The sequence below is a fragment of the Narcine bancroftii genome, chromosome 13 (genome assembly GCF_036971445.1).
Source record: "Narcine bancroftii isolate sNarBan1 chromosome 13, sNarBan1.hap1, whole genome shotgun sequence".
Taxonomy (NCBI): Eukaryota; Metazoa; Chordata; class Chondrichthyes; order Torpediniformes; family Narcinidae; genus Narcine; species Narcine bancroftii.
Genome location: NC_091481.1, coordinates 43,548,085 through 43,560,844, shown reverse-complemented (window position 1 = coordinate 43,560,844; position 12,760 = coordinate 43,548,085). Strand labels below are relative to the sequence as shown.

Below are 12,760 nucleotides of genomic sequence, written 5' to 3'. Positions count from 1 at the left end.
GCTGGAGGCCCCCGAATGCCATCATCCTGCTCCTGAACTGACTCGAAAGTCGAGGCGCAGGAGGATCAGTGTGCAGAACTGAGGCATGACCAACAACATAAAATCATTATAACATTCCACTCACCCATGGTCAGAGACACCACAGTGTACCCCCGGATACAAGTCCGCTGGTCTTTCGCCGCCATCGACACGGATCCAGTCATCGCCCAAATGGGAATCGAGAGTCTACAGGCCACCTCAGGGTGAATAAAACTTTCGATACTGCCACTATCAAAGAGGCAGTTTGATTTGTGCCCATTCACCTCAATCTGCATCATGGAGTTCGTGATCGGGTGAGTGCTTGGTTCAAGGTGATCGATACCAGAATGGGTGTGTCGTCTTTGTCGTCGGTGGGGAGGCCCGATGTCCAAAATAGCGGCCTCCATGTTGACCACACTGCCAACGTCGATGAAGAAGACAGAAGTGACATCGTCGGGGGTGGAAGTGAGTTGCTGCTGCGTAGAGGATGGAGGTGGGAGTGGGTAAAATGGTGCCCTCCTTACTGCACACGTGGCCGGCACCGGAAGCTCCTCAGCCATACATGCCGCGCTGTTTTGGGATGGGGTTCTGGACCTGCCAATTCGTTGATGGTGGCCCTTTTTCCTGCAGCCCGAGCAGGTAGATCCTATCGCGGGGCATAAACGTCGTGGATGTCTTGCCTGCCCACAGAAGTTGCACCTCGAGGATCCTGATGCCAATGAAGCCACAGTGGGGTCAGCCGTCCCTGACACCGACTTCCAGGATGGCAGCCCTCGTGGCGGCGCATACTGGATAGGCCTGCTTCTGCCTGCAATCGACACTGCGTGGCACTGGGCCGAGTCTAAGGTCCTGGCCAGTTGGATCACCTGTTTCAATGGGAATTGATCCTCAAGAAGACATTGTCGGATATAGTCTGACCTCAACCCTGACACGCAAGCATCCAGGACCAGGTCCTCCACGCACTGGTTCCCCAAAAAGACCTTTCCCAATGTGATCAGGGCTCAGACGAACTCTTCAACTGACTCACCAGGCTGGTGTTTTCTGGACGCCAGGAGATAACTGGAGTAGACCTTGTTGATTTTGGGCTTGTATAGCGCCCGTAGCTCAGCCATCACCTCAGTCCTCAGTGTAGGTCGTGCAGCTTCTGATGGCCTGGTAACCCTCTGGCTGACTCTTTTTTTGGATATTTATAATTTTTCACACAGGCCTGTACAGCCATATGCCACGTCCTGCCAACGATGGCAGTTCACAATCTCATATACATGTATATGTACTCCTTTCTCTATGACCGTACATACAAGCCCACGTCATTACCCACCCCATTCCGCCCCCACCTATAAAACTAAATGATTCATTCATACTACAGTGTCAATAAAAATAACGCACATTAACATTAAGGAAATGAATAAGAGCACAAATTATCAGTAGCATCACCTCACTCTTATCCCAATTGATCTGAGACCCAGACAGTTCCCCATAGTCCTCCAGTACCTCGTGCAGACTAGGCAGAGAAGTTGCAGGGTCTGTCAAATATATCAGTACGTCAACAGCAAACAAATTAATTTTGTATTCCTCCTGTCCCACTCTATAACCTTTGATGGCTGGATCCTGATGAATGGCTTCTGCAAAAAGTTCCATTGCCAGCACAAAGAGAGCTGGTGAGAGTGGGCACCTTTGTGTACTAGATCTGGTAAGTGGGAAGGCTGAAGAGATCTGCCCATTGGTTACAATTTTCGCCTTTGGCGCGTGGTATAGCGCCCTAACCCAGTTTAAAAAAATTGGTCCCAGCCCTGTGTTCTCCAGCACCTTGGATAAAAATTCCCACTTTCTGCATCCAAGGAGATGGCCAAACCCTTCTCATTTCTAGATTGTGCCAGATGCATAACACTCAACAATCTTATCTGCTGCCTGCCTTCCCTGCACAAAGCCTGTCTGATCCTTGTTTATCAATTTCAGCAAATGCAATGCCAATCTATTTGCCAGAGCTTTGGCTAGGATCTTGTAATCGGTATTCAGCAGAGAAATTGGCCTAAAGGAAGAGAGCATAAGTGGATCTTTACCCTTCTTCAAAATTGTCGTAACAATCGCCACTGCAAAAGATTCCTGCAGGGACCTTGTTTCCCTAGCCTGGTCTATCACCTCCATATACAGAGGCATTAATAAGTCCTTAAATCCTCGATAGAACTCAGGCGGGAACCCGTCCTCCCCCGGAGAATTGCCTGTTTGCAGTGCACTCAATGCTTTACTTTGTTCTTCCTCAGTAAAAGCAAGATCTAATCCTGCCTGATCCTTTGGGCTCATGCAGGGGAGGTCTAATCTGGCTAGGAACTTGTCCTCTTGATTAATGTCCACAGACAATTCAGATTTATATAAAATTCCCTGAAGATCTCATTAATTTCCTTTCGTTTGTACAAAATCTGGCCATTCCCCATTCGTATCGCATTAATTGTTCTCGAGGCTTGTTCTGCCCTCAACTGCCACGCGAGTACCTTAAGAGCTCTCTCCCCCAACTCATAATATTGTTGTCTCATCCTCATAATAGCCTTTTCCATACTATACATCTGAAGCATATTCCAATTTCTTATTTGTGAGAACTCTGTAATGGTCCTCTAGGCCTGATTCCTGAAAATCTTTCTTTAATTGGGTAATGTCCTTTTCCAATTCCTCCACTTCCCTCACAGAGTTTTTCTTGACCATCTTTGTATACCCAATTATCTGACCCCTCAAGTATGCCTTGTGGGTGTCCCATGGAAGAAATTTATCTAGAGGGGCAGTTGTCCTCACAAAACTGAGTTATTTGAGATCGGCTTTCTCAATAGCAAAGTGTTAAGATGCCACCTGTATGCTGTGTCCTGCTTATCTGGCATGTCGGCACCGCCGTTGACACTGATGCCTGCTGGTCTGTGGGACTCGATCCTGGGCTACTGGGGCAGAGGTAAGTATTAAACTCACCCCTATTGTCGGCACCGACGTCAATTTCTCGCTGGTTCCTCTTCTGTCGGGCCGCTCCGATGTCTGCAGGGTTCAGCGCTGCCAACCTCTTTGTGGGCATGCACTCCCCACCAGCGCACCCGGTCCGATGGTCCCGTTGAGAAAGGGGGGACCTGATCCTTTCCCCATCCCCAAGGGCTTTATGGGATTTTTCTTCAGGTACTTGCTGGCCATTTCCATTGAAGTCCTGCTCTTCCCATGTGGTAAGTTTCATGTTTGAAATTGCAGCTTCCACTTCGTGCCCCGGGTCGGCCCCGCCATTTTTCCCACCACGAGGCATACCTTGCTTCATCTCTTGCTTCGGGGAAAGTTCTTTTGTATTTTTACTCAGCAGCTTGCCCTTTTTGGTCATTCTGTATTGTAAATACTTTCTGAAGCCCTTTCCTGGTGTTTTTGATATTTCGTTTAGGTTTTTAACCCTAATTTTGCTTAAAAAGCCCGGGAGCTCTCAGGTTCTGCCTCCTCCTACTCTTGCTACGTCGTGTGACCTCTTTGATGTCCCTCTGGCCGACTCTTGCCTGAAGGACTTTCAGCCTCTTCTCATCCGAGTAGACCACTCCAGCAGCGGCCTCCAGAAAGTTGTTGAAGCAATTGATCCACTGCTCGAAGAGTTCTGATGCACCTGCGACCTGGGGATCCACCTCTAGCCGATCGGGGCACAGCAACTTCTCCATTACCAGAGATGTTAAAAATTTATGTACAATAAATTGTTGGGCACTACCAGTTGCCCCAATAATCACAAGGACAAAGAATGAGGGGAACGATAGGCTTTACTGTACATAAAGACTTGAGCTGGCCCGGATCCAAGCTAGGGAAGTGCAGGGAAGGGAGAGGTGGCTCGACCTTTATGGCCTGGGTCACAGGGGACGAGTCCAGGGGAGAGTGTCATCAGGGGGCGGGCCAGCCCGAACCTTTATCGGTCAATGAGTACATATAATCCATACCTCTACATTTAGTTTCTTTTAGTTTTGACTTTTCTGTAAGTGTGTGGTGTTATTTAAAATGTAGCATTTTAAATCACCTGCATGTTAGCTTTTAGTGACTTGTGTACAAGATCATTTTGAACATCCACATTCCCAAAGGTTTGGCTGAACATGTTCTTTCACTTGGGAAAATACACGACACATCCTCTCCTTGTGTTCCCTTTGTTTTATTTTTACCTAATTCACTAAAATACTGAGGCTTTTGTCACTGAACCGAGGAATTGACTCCATTGGCTGAAAAGATTCTACTTGGGCCAGCACAGTGCAAGCTCTCACCGTAATGTAAAGAAAGCAAAGGGTTATAACCAATGTTTCGGGCCTGAGTCTTTTGTTTTCTCACGTTAAAACTCTAAAGGTGATTAGTTAATTGAATAGTGTTGAAAGTACATGAGATTGTGTATGAGATTATCAACAGGAAACCTGACACTTCAGCCCTTTCAAACTGCCATGTAAAATGGGGTTAACCGGACAATTTGATTGGTTAGTGACCCAGCTAGATGGTGATTTGAATGTTCGAACCGGGTCCCTGACCTGACTCAGAGGTGGTCAGGGAACCCAGTAAAACTTACCTGGGCGTAATGGAAAATGGCCGAATTGGTTACTCAGGTGATGTCAGTGCTTGTGTGTGTGCGTCACAGGGAAACATCTGGCTGATGTGTTACTACCGCGCGCAGAGGATGTGGGGGGCTGCGATGTTCCACTGCCAAAATCAGGGAGATGGGGTGGTTGTTGCCGCAATCTGGCGGCAGAGTGGTTCTAGCAGCGTGGGGGATTATGGGTAAGGAAGATGGCCATTGTTCCTGCACTCCCGCATTGAACCATCACCGCGAACCGGAGTGGCACATTGTGGCAGCACCCACTCCCCCTACCCACCTTCGCAGCAGCAGCACGTTGCTGGGTGGGACAACTGTCGGGGAGGAGGCAGCTAAGGTGGGGGGGAGAAATGACGGCCATTGATGTGTCACTCACCGCGTCATTTCAGAGGATAGGATCCCCCTCATCACTGCGTTGGCGATTTATCAGGTAGGTCTAGCTGTGATTTGAAAGGTTCATCCTGCACCCAAGACCAATAATCTCACCTGGGTCCCAAGAAGGCTACCTGAGTGCTGCAATTTGAAAGCACCTGGACTGATTACACCAGGAGAAAAAGCTGCATGTTTCTTGTGTAATTTAGGTTTTTGTAAAGAATTATTATCTTGGGAAATAACATTATATTGAATATTCAAGCACAAAGTATATGCAATTAATATGATGATAAGAATATTGAATCTTGCTTTGTTTAGGTGGTGGTGGCAATACACAACTTAATCCTGCTGCCTGCACTGATCCAGTTGGTGGAATAAAGCCATTACGTTCCCTCATAGAGCTTGCAGCTGCCGGTAAGATGTCTGTTCTGAACTTGAGTTTTCTGTGACAAATAATTTGGGGAGAGAAAGGTTGTGGTGGTATGAGGTATTACTTCTTTGGTTTGGCTTTGCAGACAAAGATTTATGGAGGGGGTAAATGTCCACGTCAGCTGCAGGCTCGTTTGTGGTTGACAAGTCCGATGCGGGACAGGCAGACACGGTTGCAGCGGTTGCAGGGGAAAATTAGTTGGTTGGGGTTGGGTGTTGGGTTTTTCCTCCTTTGTCTTTTGTCAGTGAGGTGGGCTCTGCGGTCTTCTTCAAAGGAGGTTGCTGCCCGCCGAACTGTGAGGCGCCAAGATGTACGGTTTGAGGCAATATCAGCCCACTGGCGGTGGTCAATGTGGCAGGCACCAAGAGATTTCTTTAGGCAGTCCTTGTACCTCTTCTTTGGTGCACCTCTGTCACGGTGGCCAGTGGAGAGCTCGCCATATAACACGATCTTGGGACGGCGATGGTCCTCCATTCTGGAGACGTGTCCCATCCAGCGCAGCTGGATCTTCAGCAGCGTGGCTGTAATAACTGCATGTACTGGCCTGGATAGCCCCTTCCTTTCCTCTAACTCCTCCCAGGAGATTCACTAATAAAGGTCCCAACCAAAGACCTTGAGCCCAGATCACTTCCTGTTCAGATCCATGTCAGATGCTCTCCGAGCACCAGCTATCGTCTAAGCTAATAAAGGCCTTTTGATTCAGATATACTGCCTTGTCTGGTCACTTGATTGCCCATCAATTTTATTGGCTTACTTTTGGTTGTCTCTGCAATGCCACAAGTAATCAGGGTGGAAGTTGGATTTTGACCCTGGAGGACCATGAGGCCTCCCTCTGATTCGAAAGATGGCAGTGCAGCTTGCTGGACAACATGAGATATTGAGCGATGTCGAGAAATTCAGGCTGTTGTTCTTGTTGCTCGGGCACAGAGCCTACAGGACTGTCAGAGATGTATTAACTCCCGATTATGAAGTGGCGATTGAGGCTGCTGGAAGACCAGCACATGACCACACCGAACAGCTACCTTCTGATGATCAGGAAACAAGAACCTGATGAATCCATCGACGATTATGCCAGAGCAATGCGGGACCTGGTAAGAGACTGTAGGTGTAGACTTAGACTTAATGGCCGTGGTGTACCAGGATGAGCTCCAGGGAGATGGGATACTCACTGGACTTCAGTCTAGTCACATCCAGGAGCGAATTCTGGAGTCTGGGGAATTGACCCCCGGGGAGACCCTGAAGCTGGCGTGCACTCAAATCGGCCAAGAAGAGCGCGGAAGCCTATGCCCCCTACCGCTGTTACTCAACTCCACGCAATGAATGTATGGTACCATGGAGCAATTCCAAAACCGTAGCTTCTGCCGTACAACCTAATTGCTGCGACTGCGGCCAGGGGAAGCATCCCCACCAGAACTGCTGGCCCGGGCCACAGTCTGCTCAAATTGCAAAAACAAAGGGCCTCACGCCAAAATGTGTTCTCCAAAAATGCTTCCCACTGTGCCAAGTGGAAGCCAGGGTGGGAGTCGCCTGTTTGAGGACTTCACTTCCGGGAAGAAGGTGAACGTCACTTCCAGCTCCAATTCAGGTCAGCCCCTTGTGCGACGGCAGGGTGAGGCATCTTGTGACTGTGCTTCAGAGATGTCACGTCTGGCTTCTCTTCTGGTTCACAGCATATGTGAGCCACGGCGGCAGCCATCTTCAAGATCCCAAGGGCGGCCACCTTCTACTGCGAATGGTGGCAGCAGTACCTACAGCAGCAGTGAATCCAACTCGATCAGGACAAACCCAGTTAGCTGACCAAGTTGACAATGAGCATGGAGGTGAATGAGGAATGGGTTCAACACGGGGAGCACGGAGAGATTTACCAGTGCAACCCTTGTCCAAAAGCTCTCCCTCACCGAATATCCTATTGATTGCTACATCTCCTTGGCAGAAAAGTCTCATGCCACTCGCATTAAAAATTTCACACTTAAAGTTCAGAGAGTAAAATATAAACATTTTTAATTATTAGTGATGTCCTACCTCTGTGCACCAATAATACTGGGTCTGGATTTTCAGTGTCAGATGAAGAGAGTGGTGATGCAATTCGATGGGCCCCTCCCTTCACTAACAGTGCAAAGTGGACAGTTTAAAGAAGTCCCGCCAATGGACATGCCCCAGACATGTGGGTTGTCCACTCTGCACATTTCCCCTCCCCCTCTGTTTGAAAACCTCACAGAGGATTACAGACCCATGGCTACTAAAAGCCGGAGGTACAGCTCGGGGGACAGGGCATTCATTAAAGTAGAAGTGCAGCAGTTGCTGGCTGAACAAGTGATAGAACCAAGCAACAGCCCTTGGAGGGCACAGGTGGTGGTGGTGAAGAACGGGGAAAAGCACAGGATGGTGATAGATTACAGCTAAACTATCAACTGGTTCAACTCGTTAAACGCCTACCCTCTATCCCGCATAGCTGAGATGGTGAATGAGATCGCCCGCTACGGGGTCTTCTCCACCATGGACCTGAAGTCAGCATATCATGTCTGTCTGGAAGTCCGCCTATACATGGACTTCGAGGCCAATGGCCACCTCTACCAGTTCCTTGGGGTGCCAATCAGCCTAACCAATGGCATATCCATGTTTCAGAGGGAGATGGACCGCATGGTGGATGACCACAAATGAAGGCCACTTTTCCCTATTTGGATAATGCGACCATCTGCAGTCAAAACCAGAAGGAGCATGATACCAACCTCAATAAATTCCTCACCACTGCTAAAGCCCTGAGTTTGACATATAATTAGGAAAAGTGTGTATTCTGCACTACTAAATTATTAGGGTATGTGGTGGAGGAGGGTGTCATTGCCCCAGACCCTGAGTGGATGCACCCACTACTGAAACTCCAGACTCTTAAGGCATTAAAGCATTGTTTGGAATTTTTCTCATACTATGCACAGTGGGTACACAATTACACAGACAAAGCCCAACCACTAGTAAAGACAGTCACCTTTCTTCCCACTACAGAGGCCCAGAGAGCATTCAAGAGGATCAAACGAAAGATTGCCAAGGCAACCATGCAGACCGTTAATGAATCCATTCCTTTCCAGGTGGAAAATGATGCCTCGGATGTTGCACTGGCTGCCATTCTAAACCAAGAAGGCAGGCCGGTGTCATTTTTCTCCTGGACGCTGTAAGGTCCAGAACAACGAAATATGTCCATAAAAAAGGAAGCCCAAGCCATAGTGGAAGCTGTGCACCATTGGAGACACTTCATCCTGCTAACAGACCAACGAGCCGTAGCATTTATGTTTAATGATAAACAGTGGGGGAAGATCAAAAACAATAAGATCTTGAGGTGGCACATTGATTGTCCACCTACAACTACCAGATCTCATACCGGCTTAGACAGCTCAATGAGCCAACCCATGCCCTGTCCCGGGGAACGTGCCAGTGCATAAATGGACAGACTGCTGGCCCCTCATGAGAGCTTCTGCCACCCCAGGATTATCAGAATGTACCATCTAGTGAAGGCATGAAACCTCCCCGATACAGTTGAGGAGGTCAGGGAGCTGACTCGGAACTGCTCGGTCTGCCGCACTTCTACTGGCCAAACAGGGCTCAACTGATTCAGGCCACCCAACCCTTCAAATATCTAAATATGGACTCCAAGGGCTCCCTACCATCCATGAATCGCAATGCCTCCTTCCTGACAATAGTGGAGGAGTTCTCGTGATACCCTTTTGCCATGCCCTGTCTGGACATGACCACACCCACGGTCTTCCAAGCCCTACAGAATCTCTTCAGCTTGTTTGGATACCCTGCTTACATTCACAGTGACAGGGGCCCCTCTTTCATGAATGAAGAGTTGTGGGAGTATCTCCTGACCAGGCATAGGCACCAGTAAGACCACCACCTATAACCCCTGTGGGAATGGTCAGCTGGAATGGGAGAATGGTCAGATGGAACGGGAGAATGGTACAATCTGGAGCACAGTCCTCTTGGCTCTCAAATCAAAAGGACTATCTGTCTCCCGGTGGCAAAAGGTCCTCCTGGAAGCCCTGGATGCCACCCGTTCCCTACTGTGCATTGCCACCAACGCAACTCTCCACGAAAATTTTTTATCATTCCCTAGGAAGTTAGTGTTGGGGACCACGTTGCTGGTCTGGCTGCCAGTATTGCTGTTCAGGCACATCCAACCCCATAAGATAGACCCGCTGGTCGATGAGGTGCATCTGGTACATTCCTCTTAAGCGTTCAGATGGGCGCCAGGACACAGCCTCCCTAAGGGATCTGGCCCAGGTAGGAAGCGGCCCCAGCACCTTGGGGGGTGGGGGAATACGGACAATGAACCGTATATTCTTCCCTGTACGAGCACAACAATAGTGACACCACAACCTGCCACCGCACCAGAGGCACCATCGGCAATATCCACAGCACCACCAGATGCTCCAAGGTGGGACACTCAACAGGCAGATGGATTTTCGGCAGGTCAACCAGCCTTGCGGCACTCCACCAGGAGCAGAAAGCTGCCTGAGAGAATGAATTTGTAAATTGTACATACACTTTGGTGTGATTCTCAGAACCACGCTCACCTTGCGGGACTTTCATTTGAAAGAAGGGGTGAATGTGGTGGTGTGAGGTACCACTGTAATAACTGTTCGTACTGGCCTGGACAGCCCATTCCTTCCTTCTGACCCCTTTCAGGAGATTCACTACTAAAGGTCCTGACTGAAGATCTTGACCCCAGATCGCTTCCTGCTCAGATCCAGGCCAGATGTTTTCTGAGCCCAAGCTAACGACTAAGCTAATAAAAGCCTTTTGACTCCCATCTACTGTCTCGTGGAGTCACTTGATTGCCCATCAAAGGTGATAGAAACTCAATACTCTGAACACCCCACAATATTTCCTTTTATTATCCCCTCTTGCCAGAACTTGCGATGGGTTTTTTTTTAACCTTTTATGATAAAGGTGTGAAGGTAAGGAGTTGAGATAATCAGGATAACTTGCCACGCTGGAGGGGGTAAGATGATCCTCAATGACTTTTCAATGATGACATTAAAATATCTCTTTCCACTTGCCAGGTTGAATGGAAAGTGTCATGAATTTTATGCCAGCCATTCTTGTGGGGAAGTGGACTGGGATAAGAAATGGCCCAGAAATTATATGTTAACTCTCTGTACTGGAATGCATGGCCAGGGCTGGTGGTGGAGGCTGGTGCAATAGGAACATTCAAAAGTCTCTTCAATAAACACACGGATGGAAGAAAAAATAGGAAATTATGCATGTGAGGTAGGGAAAAATTAGATGTTGTGGAGTGGGTTTCCAGCAGACAGCACATATCACGGGCTGAAGGGCCTGCACTGTTCTATGAACTGGTCCAGGAATCTGCTCGATATGGTCTTCCTATCCAAGATGCAAACTCATTGAACTAAATGGTGCACAATGGAATGAATTGTTAGTTAATTTCTCCTCATACTTGTCCTTTGGTTCCAATCCTCTTTCTAAATTTTCTGCCTTCCTTCTCTCCACTGAGATGCCCTTTTCTCTTTTTGCTCAGTGATTTCTGTCTCTTTTTCTTCTTTAAGTTAATTGTTGTTGAATAAGTATTCGCCATACCACAAATGATGAAAGACCCATTATATTTTTTTTTCAAGTTTATTTTCTTCTCCTTCCTGAACAATGTTGCTCCGATTGGCATATTCTCCTGCTGCAAACGTACTTAATCTCAGTGGTTCACCTTGCCAGCACAATAGACAACTGCAGTCAGCACACATTGAATGTTAAGGACAACAATTAGTATTTAGCAAAATCTTCGCTAGGATTCTACTAAATAGAATAATACCTAGTGTCGCCGAGAATATTCTCCCAGAATCACAGTGCGGCTTTCGCGCAAACAGAGAAACTACTGACATGGTCTTTGCCCTCAGACAGCTCCAAGAAAAGTGCAGAGAACAAAACAAAGGACTCTACATCACCTTTGTTGACCTCACCAAAGCCTTCAACACCGTGAGCAGAAAAGGGCTTTGGCAAATACTAGAGCGCATCGGATGTCCCCCAAAGTTCCTCAACATGATTATCCAAGTGCACGAAAACCAACAAGGTCGGGTCAGATACAGCAATGAGCTCTCTGAACCCTTCTCCATTAACAATGGCGTGAAGCAAGGCTGTGTTCTCGCACCAACCCTCTTTTCAATCTTCTTCAGCATGATGCTGAACCAAGCCATGAAAGACCCCAACAATGAAGACGCTGTTTACATCCAGTACCGCACGGATGGCAGTCTCTTCAATCTGAGGCGCCTGCAAGCTCACACCAAGACACAAGAGAAACTTGTCCATGAACTACTCTTTGCAGACGATGCCGCTTTAGTTGCCCATTCAGAGCCAGCTCTTCAGCGCTTGACGTCCTACTTTGCGGAAACTTCCAAAATGTTTGGCCTGGAAGTCAGCCTGAAGAAAACTGAGGTCCTCCACATCTCCATCGGGCACACAAAACTCAAAACGGTCAACCAGTTGACAATCTCGGCTGCACCATTTTATCAGATGCAAGGATCGACAATGAGATAGACAACAGACTCGCCAAGGCAAATAGCGCCTTTGGAAGACTACACAAAGGAGTCTGGAAAAACAACCAACTGAAAAACCTCACAAAGATAAGCGTATACAGAGCCGTTGTCATACCCACACTCCTGTTCGGCTCCGAATCATGGGTCCTCTACCGGCATCACCTACGGCTCCTAGAACGCTTCCACCAGCGTTGTCTCCGCTCCATCCTCAACATCCATTGGAGCGCTTTCATCCCTAACGTCGAAGTACTCGAGATGGCAGAGGTCGACAGCATCGAGTCCACGCTGCTGAAGATCCAGCTGCGCTGGATGGGTCACGTCTCCAGAATGGAGGACCATCGCCTTCCCAAGATCGTGTTATATGGCAAGCTCTCCACTGGCCACCGTGACAGAGGTGCACCAAAGAAAAGGTACAAGGACAGCCTAAAGAAATCTCTTGGTGCCTGCCACATTGACCACTGCCAGTGGGCTGATAACGCCTCAAACCGTGCATCTTGGCGCCTCACAGTTTGGCGGGCAGCAACCTCCTTTGAAGAAGACCGCAGAGCCCACCTCACTGACAAAAGGCAAAGGAGGAAAAACCCAACACCCAACCCCAACCAACCAATTTTCCCCTGCAGCCGCTGCAACCGTGTCTGCCTGTCCCGCATCGGACTTGTCAGCCACAAACGAGCCTGCAGCTGACGTGGACTTTTACCCCCTCCATAAATCTTCGTCCGCGAAGCCAAGCCAAAGAAAGAAAGATCTTTCAGCATAGAAAAACATCCCAAAGTACTGTACAAGCCCTTTACAAAACAATTTTTCACTGAGCCACACAAGGAGATTGTAGGATGT

General features: G+C 48.3%; 1 protein-coding gene across 1 annotated transcript in view; it reads left to right on the top strand.

The window, feature by feature from the left end:
* Positions 1-12,760, top strand: part of cfap54 (cilia and flagella associated protein 54) — a 1,315,566-nt gene that overhangs the window by 803,932 nt on the left and 498,874 nt on the right. Inside the window, exon 10 of the mRNA XM_069909968.1 lies at positions 5,276-5,371. Within this exon, the coding sequence (XP_069766069.1) occupies positions 5,276-5,371 (96 nt within the window). The remainder of the gene's footprint in view (positions 1-5,275; positions 5,372-12,760) is intronic.